Source organism: Catharus ustulatus, chromosome 23 (genome assembly GCF_009819885.2).
Source record: "Catharus ustulatus isolate bCatUst1 chromosome 23, bCatUst1.pri.v2, whole genome shotgun sequence".
In the NCBI taxonomy this organism is placed as follows: Eukaryota; Metazoa; Chordata; class Aves; order Passeriformes; family Turdidae; genus Catharus; species Catharus ustulatus.
This window is the reverse complement of record NC_046243.1, coordinates 6440057-6453240: the sequence shown is the minus strand read 5'-3', so window position 1 is coordinate 6453240 and position 13184 is coordinate 6440057. Positions and strand designations below refer to the sequence as shown.

Below are 13184 nucleotides of genomic sequence, written 5' to 3'. Positions count from 1 at the left end.
CGCCGGGGCCGGGACTACAATTCCCGTCAGTCTGTGGGGACGCCGAGGGGCGGGGCGCCGGTGGCGGGAGGGCTCCCTCACACCGGGCAGCCGCGTGGATGCCCCGCCGGACGGAGAGCCGCGGCCCGTCCCCCCGCTCGCCCATTCCCCGCTGAGGCCGCGGTGCTCGCGTCTCCGCCCGCTTCCTGCGTGAGGGGTGGGTCGAGTCTAATGAGGGCGGCGCCGATTGGCTCGGAGAGACGCCCCCCATCGTCCCACAGCCAATAGGCGTGCGGGACACTGCGGCGGGTGTGAAGCCGGGCAGAGGGTGAGTGGTGAGGGCGGGGGCCTTGGAGCCCCCGGCACCCGCGGGCTGGGTCAAGGTGCTTGTGGCGGTGGCTCTTTCCCCGCCAATTGTATTTGATGGCTTTTCTCTCTAACTGCAGCCTCCTCGAGCCAAGCACCAGCTTCCTCAGCCCCGGCCAGAGACGAGGATGGGCTCCAGAGGAGGGCCGGGGGTAGGATGGTGCTGGAGAACACGGTCCAGCTTCATCTCCAGTCCCTGTGCTTGCCGGATGGATGCATTGAGACTGGCAGCTTGTGCTGTGCTCAAAACCCGCACGAGTTGGGACGCGGGGATTTTTTGGGCACTTAATTCTTTGAAAAACATTTCTTCAGTGCCCTCTGTGCATCTCCCCGTTTCTCACCGAGTTTTCCAGCCTGACCAGCCTCTGTGGCTTGTGTTTTTCCCCATGTCTGGTTTGGTTGGAGCAGGCCAAATATATCCCCCAAAAATGGTGTATTTGGGGGAAAACTGGTTCTGGCTCCTGCTGGTAACATCTGCAGGAGCGGGCTGGCCTCTCCCCTTGTGTGCAGTTCACACTCCAGCTTGTTAAATATTGATGCCTGAGATCTGTGCAGGCCCTTGGACAGCACAAGTGTTCAGCTCCCTGGCTGGCCCTGGTTTCCAAGATAACCCTTCCAAGGGCTGCTTTCCCCCTGCAGTAATTCCTGTGGTGGAGGCATGCGACAAAGGGACAGAAATAGCAGGGTTTTGGGAGCAAGTCCCAGCTGAGGCTGCAGGCCAGAACGCTGGGGTTACAGCAGTTAAAGCCCTGTGTTTACCAGGGCAGGGCAGTTTTTAGTGTATTTTTACAAAACAGGCACATGGAGCCTCCACTGCCGTGATCCGGATCCTCCTGGTGCAGTGTTGCCCTTCACAGGCTGCAGCAGCAGCATAAAGTCCTGGTAGGAGGGCAGGATTTTAACCTGCTGGGATAAACAAACAGCCCCTCAGTCACTCCAAGCTCCCTGTAACACCAGACAGGCTCCCCATGGGCTCCAGGTCCTGCTTGGGATGTGCATCAGCCTCCCCAGTCATTGCTGTTTGCTATTATTATTTTGGCCCTCTCTGATTCCTGTTGGATCCCTCCTTGTTGCTTCTGGAGCTATCCCCATCTGTTGTCCTGGTGTCTGGGAAAGGGAAGGAGCACGTGGTGCTGCTGCAGGCTGGGTCCGTGCTCGGTGGAGCTGCTGCCTGAGCTGCCAGCAGGGGCTGCTGCTTCTGCTCCAGCTCTGCTGCTTCTGCTCCAGCTCTGCTGCTTCTGCTCCAGCTCTGCTGCTTCCCTCTGCTCAGCTGCCTCCAGCTACCACAGGACTTGCCCACCCCCTTCCTCCCCCCACACTGTGGGTTTGGGTCCTGTTTGTAGGACTGAATTATGACTAAAGTGTCTCTTTTTGTTGTTTTCTAGCCAAAGGGTCGCAGTGCTGTGTTTTCACCCATCCTCAGCCCTCTGGCAGCCCTGTGTGCCCACCTGCTGTCCTTGGGTGCCACTTGTGGGGGACAGTGTGGGCAGTAGGTGCCTGATTCCTTTTTGTGCAAAATTTTTGGGGGACTGGTGGTGTCTGGAGGGAGGGGTGAGACCAGAGTCAGGTTAAGCAGAGTGATGGTGACTGAGATTGTTGGGGCTGGGCTACCAGGAGGGAGCAGGATCTGAGCAAAGGGTGACAACCAGGAGCCTGTGGCTCCTGGCCAAAGGTGATGGAATCAATTCCTTTTAGATGCAACAGCCACAGGCTGGGCTGTGGGAGGTACAGACCCTCACCCATGGTATTGCCCTGGATGAGGTGACAGCAAAGTCAGAGCTTCTGTCCTTGGGGATTTGCACGACTTGGCTGCACACACTTGGGCTGCAGGAGGGACACTGCAGTCTGTACCCAGCCTGCTCAGTGGTTTTGGGATGCAGATACTCACAGTAGTCCCCTCAGCTCTCCAGAGCTGCTTCTATGTGCCTGAATATTTTGGTTTTGAGAGCACACAAGCAGGATTTAGAGGATTGCAGGTCTGGGTTGAGCAGGGAGATGTCTGTGCTGGAGCTGTGGGAACAGAGTTACCAACCCCCTCCTGGCCTGTAGGCCAAGGGCAAGCACGGATCTGTGCTTAGGGCTGTTTGGCAGCTCACATACACCAGTTTGCTGCTCAGAACTGTGATTTCCCAGTCCTTAGGACTGCCAGTGGTGTGGGAATAGGATTCACTGAGTGCCTTATGGGCTCTGTGTCCCAATTGTGTCAGAGGTGGCTGACCTCTGGTACCTGGCTGCAGGGATTGAGCAGGGTTCTCTTCTCAGGCCTTGGGTGCTCCAGTCCTGGATGAGATATTATCTGAATTCTGCCCTTTTTCTGAAGAAAAAACTGCTCCTGGGTCACCCTTGACAAACCTGCCAGAAATTTCCTGATTTCTCTGAGCAAGTCCAGAGGAGGCCAAGGAGATCTGTAAAGGGTTGGAGCCCCTCTGCTCTGGAGCCTGGCTGGGAGAGCTGGGGGTGTTCATCTGGAGGAGAGAAAGATCCAGGGAGAGCTCAGAGCCCCTTCCAGTGCCTAAAGGGGCTCCAAGAGGGACTTTGGATATGTGTGACAGGAAAAGGATAAGTGGCTTCCCACTGCTAGATGGAATATTGGGAAGGAATTCCTCCCTGTGAGAGTGCTGAGGCTCTGGCTCAGGCTGCCCAGAGAAGCTGTGGCTGTCCCATTCCTGGAAGTGTTCCAGGCCAGGTTGGACAGGGCTTGGAGCACCCTGGGGTAGTGGAAGGTGGATGGGCTTTAAGATCTCTTCCAACCCAAACAATTCCATGATTCCATGACTCAGGGTGCTGTAGATGGGACTGTGGTTTGATGAGTGGAGATGCTAAAGGGGAATAAGTTGCTGGAGCTGCAGATAAACCAGCTGCAGGAACTTAGGGCTGGCTCAAGTGGCACATCCAGAGTTAGGGGGGTCCAGAGAAACCTTGTTTAATCCAACACTGTCCTCCTGCATGTGGAACAGGGATACCCAGGTCAGAGGGTGCCAAAATCCTGCTGATATCTCAGTGACACCCTGAGAAAGTAGGAAAATGAGCTTTGAATGAAGTTGCCTGCTCAGGACTAAATATTTGATGTGCTCAGTATGAACAAAATGGCCTTGTTCTGGCACGTTTTGCAGCTCTTCTCTTTCCCTTGCAGAGCACGATGTTCCTGGTGGGACTCTCGGGTGGGATCGCATCGGGGAAGAGCACAGTGGTGGCGGTGCTGCGGGAGCTGGGCTGTGCCGTGATCGATGCCGATGTTATTGCCAGGCAGGGTGAGTTTTCCAGAGCTGCTCCTGCTCGCCGAGGTTCCCCTGACAACCGGGATCGCTGCCGGGAAGCGCTGACGGCAGAGGGTGCTCTGGGTACATCGCAGAAGGGTTTCCCTCCTGCCTCCCGGTCCGCGGGGCTGCGGAGCATCTGCCCGGGGGGGGGGGTTGGAACTAGGATATGTTTTTAATAAAGAAAAAAAGAATCATGACCTAATAAACACCGTGGGGAGATTGTGCTCTGAGTTTCCATCCCCTGAGGTGTGATGCTTCCCAGCTTTGAAAGCCAACTCTGGGCAAAAATAAATGTGGTTCCCTGTAAAGTGGGATCCCCTGGCTAGAGTGTGATACCTCCCCTGAGCCCCAGGACACCCATCCTGTCACTCAGATACATTGGTGAAAGAGAATGTTCCTCTCTGCTGGATGTTGTTTTTCTGGTGGTTCTGAGAGATCAGACCACAAAATTACAAAATTAATGTGCTAAAAAAAAAAAAAAAAAGAGGTTCCAGAGATCCCAGGTCAGGGGCAAGAGTTTGGTACGTGCTCCTGCACTGCACACCTGCCTCTTGCTGCTCTCAAAATGTGCTGCTTGGGCTGAAGAAAAGACCCAGAATCTCAGATCTGTTGACTCAGTAAAACCAGAGCAGACCTTGTTTTTGCTGATTATCTGTGAGATGTTAATCCCTTCACCCCACCAGGAGAACAAGGAGAGCAGAGGCTGCCCAGAGCAGCTGTGGCTGCCCCATTCCTGGAAGTGTCCAAGGCCAGGCTGGACAGTGCTTGGAGCAACCTGGGATAGTGGAAGGTGTCCCTGCCCATGGCAGGGGGTGGCACTGGATGAGCTTTCCCCTAAATCAGTCTGGGATTCTGAGGGCTGTAGATCCTACATGCAGCTGGTTTGGGGTCTGCTGCTGAGCCATGGTGCAGTGCTGTCATTTGGAAGTGCCTGAGCTTTTCTGTTTGGTGAAGAACTTACTGTGTAGCCACTCAAAGCTGTGATGCTTTAACATTTTATTGCACTGTAATTCCCCTGGAAGTGCAGGAAATTTGCTGGAGGTGCTAAAAGCCCTCAGAGACGGTAGGAAAACACTACAGATACTCTCTGAAAGTTTTCTGCCAATCACTTTATTTTGCACCAATTCCTTTCTTATATGTGTTTGTTTACTATATGGATTTCACCCGTCCTGAAACTGCCTCCATGTGATATTCCATGGGAGAAAAGAATTGGTCTTAAAGACTTTTATGAGGTTGGCCTGAGGTTGCAACCTGTGGCAATGTTCCTGGATTTGGGAGAGATGATTATCTGCGGTCTGTCCTTCGCTGTGGTTACCCTCAGCTGGAGCTTAATTATGGTTTTATTGCTTCATCCCTTTTGTTGGTGATTTTTTTTGGTGGCTTTAAAGTTATACACTCCTGTAACGACAGAGCCCCTGCAAGGGCTGATTGGGGATTGAGCTTTTAGAAGGTTTTTGTGATCATTTTCCTGAAGAATTTAGTGACACTGATGTGAAAGACAGTAAAAAAAACACCTCAGCAGCACCCAGAGCCAAGTTGCAGCAGTGAGTATCCACATAGTGCTGAAGTTTTCAGCTGGTCCTGGTCCCTTTAGGATCTCCCTGCTCAATCCCTGTTGGGAATGGGCTCAGCCCAGCTCCTGCTCCAGCCTTGGCGTGTGGCCATCACCGTGTCCTCCTGCCTGCCCTGCTGACTTGTCACCATGAGCAGCAGCACGTGCCAGGAGGGTCGTGGTGCTGAATTAATGTCTGCAGGACTTTGATCTCCCAGGTGTCAGCCCTCAGAGGGACCTTGGGCTGTTCTGGCAGGAGCTGCTGGGCTGTGCAGATGTGGTGCCAGGACAGATGTGCTGCAGGCAGATGTGCTGCCATGGGAGCATCAGCTCTGTTAGTTAATGAGCAAACCCCATCTGAGGGTGATTGCTGATGCAAACACTGACTGTGCTGTAAAACTGGCTCTCACCCCTGGCTGTTTGATGTTCTCAGTGGTGCAGCCCCACTCCAAGGCCCATCAGCAGATCCTGCAGCACTTTGGCACCGAGATCCTCCTGGAGAACGGCGAGATAAATCGTGAGGCTCTTGGAAACATTGTCTTCTCCCAGCCAGAGAAACGGCGGCTGCTGAACTCCATCACCCACCCTGAGATCCTGAAGGAGATGCTGAAGCAGGTCCTGAAGTACTTTGTACTCGGTAAGAGGCCATGTCCAGCCTGCCAGGACTCCTGCTTGGGCAGGAGCCATCCCTGCTCCCTCTGCCTTTGGTTTGAATGTGGAGAGAGGGACAGGGATGACAGAGAAAGGGAAGGGACGTTGAGTGACAGCCTTTGTGCTCTGCCTTCAGTGGCCTTTGGTGTCAGTGTTTGGAGGATTCATTCCTGATTCACTCCTGCCTTTCACTGCTGCCCTTCACCGCTTTCCTTTGCGGTTTAAAGTGTATCTGTAGGGCCTTGGAGCAGCTTTGCCGAGATTACCCACCGGATAATGTCACATTCCCGAAACGGCCAAATATCCCTCCCTGCCCCCAGCCTGCTCCAGCTTCACTGCAAGCTGTGGAGCCCTTTGAGTGTCGATAAGGTGAGGAATGGGCTGACAGCTGTGGCTTCCAAAGTCCCGTGTTCCCCCTGATAAATGGAACAAATGCAGCTGTCAGGCTGGGCTGGGGAAATGCCAGATAAGATCACCAGCTGTTCCGGAGGTCTCCGTGTAGACAGACGGATGCTTTAATAGAGTCAGTCTGGATTCGTGGTGCTTATCAGAGCTGAGCCCTGTGAGAGCTGAGCAGGCCAGGGCACCACGGGGCCAAGCTCTGCTGCGGGGTGAGGAGGAGGAAGCACAAAGGAAGCAACAGGCAGGAATGCCACGAGCCAGAGATGCAGTCTTGAACTTGGGGCTGCGGGCTCTGGAGGCGGATGCTGTCCTGGCCCTCGGCGAGAACACTGTGTGGCTTCAGCAGGCTGCTTTGTCCTCATTAGTCAGGATTTAATGATTTGGGATAGCTGGATGTTGTCTCTGAGGATCGCTGTGTAAGGAAAGCTCTGATCGATCAAATCAGAGGGCAGTGAGAAACCTCTCAGGGCGGAGATGCTGGTGGAATGGTGGCTCCTTGGATGATGATGTCTTTGTCAAGACTTTCCTTGCTGTAGGCAGCTTGGTTTTAGGGGGGTTATAAAGAGGGAACACCAACAAGACCTGAGGTGTCCCCATGACTGGGGCACACATAGAGGAGTGAAGTCGTGACTTAGAGCTTTCCCCTCCCCTCACCTTCTCCCTCAGACTCAGCAGGGCATCTCCCATCTCCCCAAACACTGGCCAAGGGCAGAGGCACTGGGAGAACCAGGGGGACAGCGATTGACTGTGACAAGCTCTGTTTCCTGTGGTGACAGAGGTTTTAAACCAAACTCAGCCAATTTTAGTGAGGGTTCAGCCCTTGGGCTGTGCCTGGAGGCTCCCTCGTGTTTCAGTGTCACAGCTGCAGGAGGTCTGCAGGGATTTCGTTGCTCCCCTTGAAAAAATGGAACTATTTAGCCAAAGCTTTTCATAAAGGGAGGAAAGCTGAGCTGGGAAATGTTAGCTCAGATGGCTGCAGCCTGGTGAAGTCTTGGACAAGAGAAGGAGTGGAGAGCAGATCCTGCTGTGGGCACTGCTTCCCGGGAGAGGCCAGCACAGCACACTGCTGCTGCTCTTGCCAGCCAGGCACTGCTGCTCTCATTTCAGCTCCTCATTTCAGCTCCTCATTATATTTCTGCAGTTTCACCTTTGGTCTGGAGCAGCCAGGTTAGGGTTGTTTTTTTTTTTTTTTTTTCCTCTGGAAACTTGGACTGGAACCATTTCCTCCCTGTGAGAGGGAGGAGGGCCAGGAGGCTCTGCTCTGCTTGGCTGTAATCATGGAGCTGTAGAGCTCCTGCTTGCTTTGCTTTTCCCAGCCATGGTGTGCGTGCATCATGAAGGATTTGGGAATGGGGGTTAACACTGTTCCCTTTTTTGGGGAATGTTGCCATTTCCACAGGCTATCACTACGTGATCCTTGACATCCCTCTGCTCTTCGAGACCCGCGGATTGACCAGGTTTATGAAATACACAGTGCTGGTTTATTGGTAAGTGCTCTGGCAACCATGAGGACAGGGACAATGCCACGTGTCTCAGAGGGAACCACTGTGTGTCTCCACTCTGGTGAAGGTTCAGTTTCAGCTCTGGTACAGAGCCCATCGAGAGAAGTGACACCTCCCTTATAGTGCATGAGAGCCTTCCTGAGCTTTCCCTGGAACCTGGCACCATCACAGAGGGAAATTCACTGCCTTTGGGCCTTCCACAACCCATGCTCTATCAGGGCAGGATTTAGGGCACTGTTAAAGGCTGTGTGAATGCTGAGAACAACCCAGGCAGTGGTGGCTCTGCTGATCCAAGTGCAGGCTGGCTGTGTGAAACGACAGGGGCACCTCTCTCATTCCCATTTTATCCCAGTGATTCCCCCTGGTGCCCGAGGAAGGCAGATCCCCCGTTCCCTCCCACCCCCAGCTCAGCCTGTGCTCCGCCCGGCAGTGACCCCCCGACGCAGCTGGCGCGGCTGATGAAGAGGAACGGGTTGGGCGTGGCCGAGGCCGAAGCTCGGATCAGCGCCCAGCTGCCCCTGGAAGAGAAGCGCAAATGGGCCACGCATGTCATCGACAACTGCGGGGACCGGGAGAGCACCCGCCGGCAGGTGCTGCGCCTGCACGCCCACCTCGAGGATTCCCTGCATTTCCTCTGGGCACGCCTGGCCGTGGGCACGGCTGTGGCTGGGCTCGGAGGGCTGGTGTTCCTCCTCATCCGGCATTTCATCTCTTAATTCACCTTTTCTCTTAGTCAGGGAAGGGGCCTGAATTTCCCTGTTTGAAAAGGGCAGTGAAAGGCCACCTCTGTTAATGAGCTTTGCCAGCTGAATGCAGACAGCGGTATGAGGCGTCTCCTTGCACGCTTCCCAAGGTGAACACAGCCAGAGCGTTTTTCAGGCACGTTCTCCTTGCTCAGGTTCTCACCCACCAGCTGTGTCTGTGGGATGAGGCCCTTGTCCCCATGTGGGTCTCTGTTGTGGGTCTTCAGTAAGCTGAGGCACTTTAATCGGGTACAATCTCACCTTAATCGGGTACAATCTCACTTTAATGTCTTCCAGGACAATCTCCTCCCTAGGGCTGGGTGTCTTTTCAGGCCCTATTATTGCCTCCTGTGATTCCTCATAGCTCAGCCCTCCTAATCCAAATTTTGACTTGGGATTTCCCCTCTTTCATGTTGATTTAATGAAAACTTGTTAAATCAGCAAAGGGGAGGACAGCACCTCCTTCACATGGATAGGGTGTTCAGATGGCTGCTCCTCCCCCCTGCCCTCTGTTTCTGTAGCCATCACTTGTGGGTCATCCTTGGCTTTGGATCCGAGGCTCTGATCCACCTTGTAGCAAGCTGGGCTCTGCCTCGTTCAAACTCATTTCCTGCTGTATGAGCTTCCTTCGGCGGCAGTTTCCCGGTGGGAGAGCCGAGTCTGGGCGAGGCGGGTGCTGGATCTTCACTTTTGTTTTAATAAAACACTGAACAGCAGCTGCTCTGCATCCTGCGGCTGCTCCCGTGGCTCTTCCCAGCCTGCTCCCAGCTTGTTCCTATGCCGGGGCACGGCTGCACTCTGTAAAGTTCAGCACACACAGGAAGAGCTGCTGGCTGCTCCTGCTTTTCCCAGTAAACATCCCTGAGCTGCTCCAGGAGCTGCTCAGAGCATCAGCCCTGCCATGACCTTCCTTGGGGTGGATGTGGCTCAGTGTTGGCTCTGGGCACCCCACAGAGTGGGGCTGGCTTGCTGGGATGTGATGCTGGGACCTGCTGTGGTTCTCTGTGGCCAGCACAGGGTTCCCTCTGGGGTACCCCTGTCCCCACTGCCACTGCTTGTCCCCACACCTTGAGAAAGGTGGGTGCTGCCAGCCCCTGGCAACCTCCCTGCACATGGTGATCCCTGGGATCCTGCAACATGCTGCCACCCTCCTGCCTGACCTTGGTCCTGTGAGGCAGTGTCCTGCGTGTCCCCTGTGCCATCCTTTAGGCACGGCGACCTTCCCAGGGTGTCCCCAGCCAGCACGTGCCCCTTGTTGGTGCCAGGCACTCTTCCACCCCTGTCCACCCCTGAGTCCCAGTCTGCACCTGCATGAGTGAGGTCCCATGTCTCACCCACCCAGAGAGAGACCTGGTGGTCCCTGTGTAGCCCCAGGGAACATCCCGAGCTGGATTGCCCACCTGGCTACCCCGATTCTTCAGCTGTGCTGGGGGAGCCGTACTCGAGCGCTGACCCCGTGCTTTAAATGCTCCGTAATTGTGCAGTGCCGCTGGAGTTCCTCGCAGCCAGCCATAAATCACGGCCGGAGCGGGATTTCTCGGCCGAGATAAGCGCCAGTTCCGTCTCCCTGCCGCCCGCCTCCGCGATAAATGGGGCCGGGGGTGGAAGGAGGGAGCGAGACGGGGCCGTAATCGCATTTGGCGCTTCGCTCCCGCCCGGCTGACGTTCGCCCCGCCGCTAACGAGTTTAGCGGGGCCGAGGGAGCGAGCGGATCTAGGGGCATGGCGAGCCACAGGGCTGCTGGCGTGGCCGGGGAGCCTGGTGCGGGGGCCCTGGGCTAAAGTGAGGGCTGAGCCCCCTGCGTGGGCTGTGGGCCCAGGCGTTGGCACCCACGGGGGAAGGGCTCCGGAGCTTGGCTGTGGAGTTGTGTCCATGGCAGCTGTGTAGTGCCCATCCGTGGGAGCTGCCCCAGCACCACCAGTCCCACTCCTGCCCGTCCCACGCCCCAGCCAAACCCCCTCGGGCACAAGCCCATGGCCACCCGTGGCAGTGGCCGTGTGGCCGAGCCTCAGCCGTCCCCTGCCGGTGCCGGGTGGCTCAGCTCCCTGGGCTGGGCGGTATCGGCGATGGGTGGCCGTGTGGGGGCCTGGAGGACACCCTGGCTGAGCCCCTGCGCTCGTGGCACGGGTGCTTCCCCCTGAGCAGGCCCCACATGAGCTCCTAAGGCCCGTGGGTGCTGATGGAGGATCGTGGGTGCTGCAGCACGGCCCAGCCCCGGCACAGCCCCGGCCCCAGCTCACCTCACGTCCCGCCATCGATCGCGGAGCGGCCACCGCCGTCACCGCGGGCCCGCGCCCACCGGGGCGGCTCGAGCAGAGCCGGCCCCGCGCCGTGAAGCCAAATATTTGACTGTGCAAATTGGCGGCCGGATCGATTCTGCTGCGGCTGGAGGGGCTCGTGACAGACGGACACTCCTCCTGCTGCACCCCCTGCTCCTGCACCCCGTACGAACCGGAGCAGCCCTGCAGGGAACACTTCCTTCCTCAGTGCACCCCCTTCCTGGGGCACCCCCTCTCTGCAGCACCCCTTCCTCAGAGCATCCCCTTCCCCCGGCACTTAATTCCTGAAACCTCCCTTTCTTGGAGCTCCATCCCTGAAGTATCCCCTCCACAATGCACTCCCTCCCTGGTGTACCCCATTCCTGGAGCACAATCCATCTGTCCCCGCTGGGACAGGGGGTGGGGGCACATTTTCCCCGCTGAGGCTGCAGGTACAGGGTGATGTCCCCCCATGGGACATGTCCGCAGCTGTGAACTGGGTGGGCGCCTCAACACCCACAAACGGGGAACAGGCCGGGGGGGCCGAGAGTGGTGTCACTACATGGTACTGGTGTCACCAGTGTCACTGCATGGCATCTGTTGTTACAGGTGTCACTATCACTGCGTGGCCCCCGGGGTGTGGCACAGTGTCCGTGTTACTGCACACCTCCCTGGGGTGTCACACAGTGTCACCATGGCTGCACAGCTCCACTCGTGTCACACGGAGCTGCTGTGCAGCCCTGCGGTGTTGCACAGCTCCACTGTTGCTCCCTGGAGTGTCACATGGTGTCACTGTCACCGCGCAGTGCACAGGGTGTCACTGTCACTGTGGGGCCGCCGGGTGCCACGCAGTGTCACTGCAGCTCCCGTGGATTGTCACACAGAGTCATCATCAGTCCCTGGTGCTGGGGCTGTCACACAATGCTATGTCACTGCGTGGCCCACGGGGTGTCACCCGCTGTCACCGTCACTGCCGGCCCACGGTGTATCACCCAGTGTCACTGTCACTGCATGGCCCACGGGGTGTCACCCACTGTCACCGTCACTGCACAGCCTGGGGTGCCACACACCGTCACAGTGCGGGATCCTCCCCAGTGGCACCCCCTGCACCCACTTGTCACTGCGCACCCTCTCCGTGTCACCGGCCGTGAGGCACCCCGCGACAGCACAGCTGGTCCCAGCAGCCCAAATCGCGGCTACTCCCACCCCACGTCCCCCTGGGGGGACACGTCCCCGAGCCCGTCCCCTCCGCCAGCCGTGCGGCCGTCACCTCCCAGCACTCACCGCTGGCGCTAATTAACTGCCGGTGTTGGCAGCCCTTAATTGCCGCGCGGTGGGAGGGTGACGGGCCCCGCCGTGTCCGTAATGAGAGGCAGCGTGACGGGGACAGGGACGGGGGATGTGCCACCCACACCTTGCCCTCCCCCTGCCTGCGGCCGGGCTCCCCCCGCTGGGCAAGGGACAGTGCCTGGTGCTGGGCTGGGACACGCTAGGATGTTGCTGGCCCCGGGGCTAGGGCTGACCTGGCCAGCTAGCCAGCCCCTGGATCCGCTGGCTGACCACCAGCCAACTGCTCAGCTGGCCAGACAAGTAGAGAGCGAGCTGGACAGGCAACCTGACCGGTGATCTACTGGCCAGCCAGCCAACGAGCTAGTGACCCAGGCAGGCAATCAACTGGCCAACTGGCCAGCCAGGCAACCAACCCTGCAGCCAGCCAGCCCAGCCCCCAGCCGTCTACTTATCCAGCCAACCGGCTGGGTGTCCAACCAGCCCACTCACTGCCCGTGAGCCAGTTGGCCACCAATCACCCAGCTCACCAACCAGCCATCCAGCTGTCCTTCAAGGCCACCAGACAGTTGGCCCTCCCTGCCCACGGCTGAATGCTCCCCTCCCACGGCCCCTTCCAGAGCCCGTCCTGAGGACACAGTTGGAATTCAGGGGACAGCATCCAAACTCATCGGGATAGCCTGCAAATGGCCACTCCCTCCCCAGGCTCGTCCTCGTGGGCTAACATTGGGCTCATTGGTTGTGTCCAGCTCTGTTTTAATTCCAGCTGAGCCACTCCAGGGCTGAGCCACGGCGGCACGGCCTGCAGGCAGGTGCGGGGGGCACAATGTCACTGTCCCCTTGGCCAAGTGTGGTCCTATGGGCAGCGTCTGCCACAATGCCAGGAGGGGAAACTGAGGCACGGCACAGTGCCAGCCCCACGAGTCCCCTGCCCTGGCCCGGCCACCCTCGCCCTTCCCCAAATCCTCCTCCATGAGTTCCACAGCGAGCAGGAGATGGGGGAGCACAGCCACCCCCTGGCCAAAGCTGCGGCCCTGGAGCATTGATTGTCCCCCTCCCCGCTGCCGGCGTCCCCAGCACGGCCCACCCGCCCCCGCGCCGCGCTGCCAAAGCAAACAGCCGAGGGCTCGGCCGGCATCGATTCTGCGGGAGCTGCTGTTTGCTTAACCTTTGCAGAGGAGCGG

General features: G+C 57.6%; 1 protein-coding gene across 3 annotated transcripts; it reads left to right on the top strand.

Annotated features, from left to right (window-relative positions):
* The first annotated feature begins 101 nt into the window (after positions 1 to 101).
* On the top strand, positions 102 to 9182 carry DCAKD (dephospho-CoA kinase domain containing). Of its 3 annotated transcripts, XM_033078786.1 has the most exons (6): positions 426 to 497; positions 1731 to 1834; positions 3479 to 3596; positions 5591 to 5794; positions 7610 to 7697; positions 8143 to 9182. In XM_033078786.1, exons 3-6 carry the CDS (start codon positions 3485 to 3487, stop codon positions 8426 to 8428), a joined length of 690 nt encoding a protein of 229 aa, XP_032934677.1. In that variant the 5' UTR covers positions 426 to 497; positions 1731 to 1834; positions 3479 to 3484; the 3' UTR covers positions 8429 to 9182. The 3 variants fall into 3 exon arrangements, with proteins under 3 accessions (XP_032934675.1, XP_032934677.1, XP_032934676.1); XM_033078784.2 differs by lacking the exons at positions 426 to 497; positions 1731 to 1834 and adding an exon at positions 102 to 307; XM_033078785.1 differs by lacking the exon at positions 426 to 497 and having other exon boundaries at positions 1750 to 1838.
* Positions 9183 to 13184: the final 4002 nt, after the last annotated feature.

Excerpts from the sequence above, each read along its gene's own strand:
- DCAKD (XM_033078784.2), top strand. The coding sequence starts at position 3,485 with ATGTTCCTGGTGGGACTCTCGGGTGGGATCGCATCGGGGAAGAGCACA. Across the intron at positions 3,597-5,590 it reads CGATGTTATTGCCAGGCAGG|TGGTGCAGCCCCACTCCAAG; the intron begins GTGAGTTTTCCA and ends TGATGTTCTCAG. Across the intron at positions 7,698-8,142 it reads TACACAGTGCTGGTTTATTG|TGACCCCCCGACGCAGCTGG; the intron begins GTAAGTGCTCTG and ends TCCGCCCGGCAG.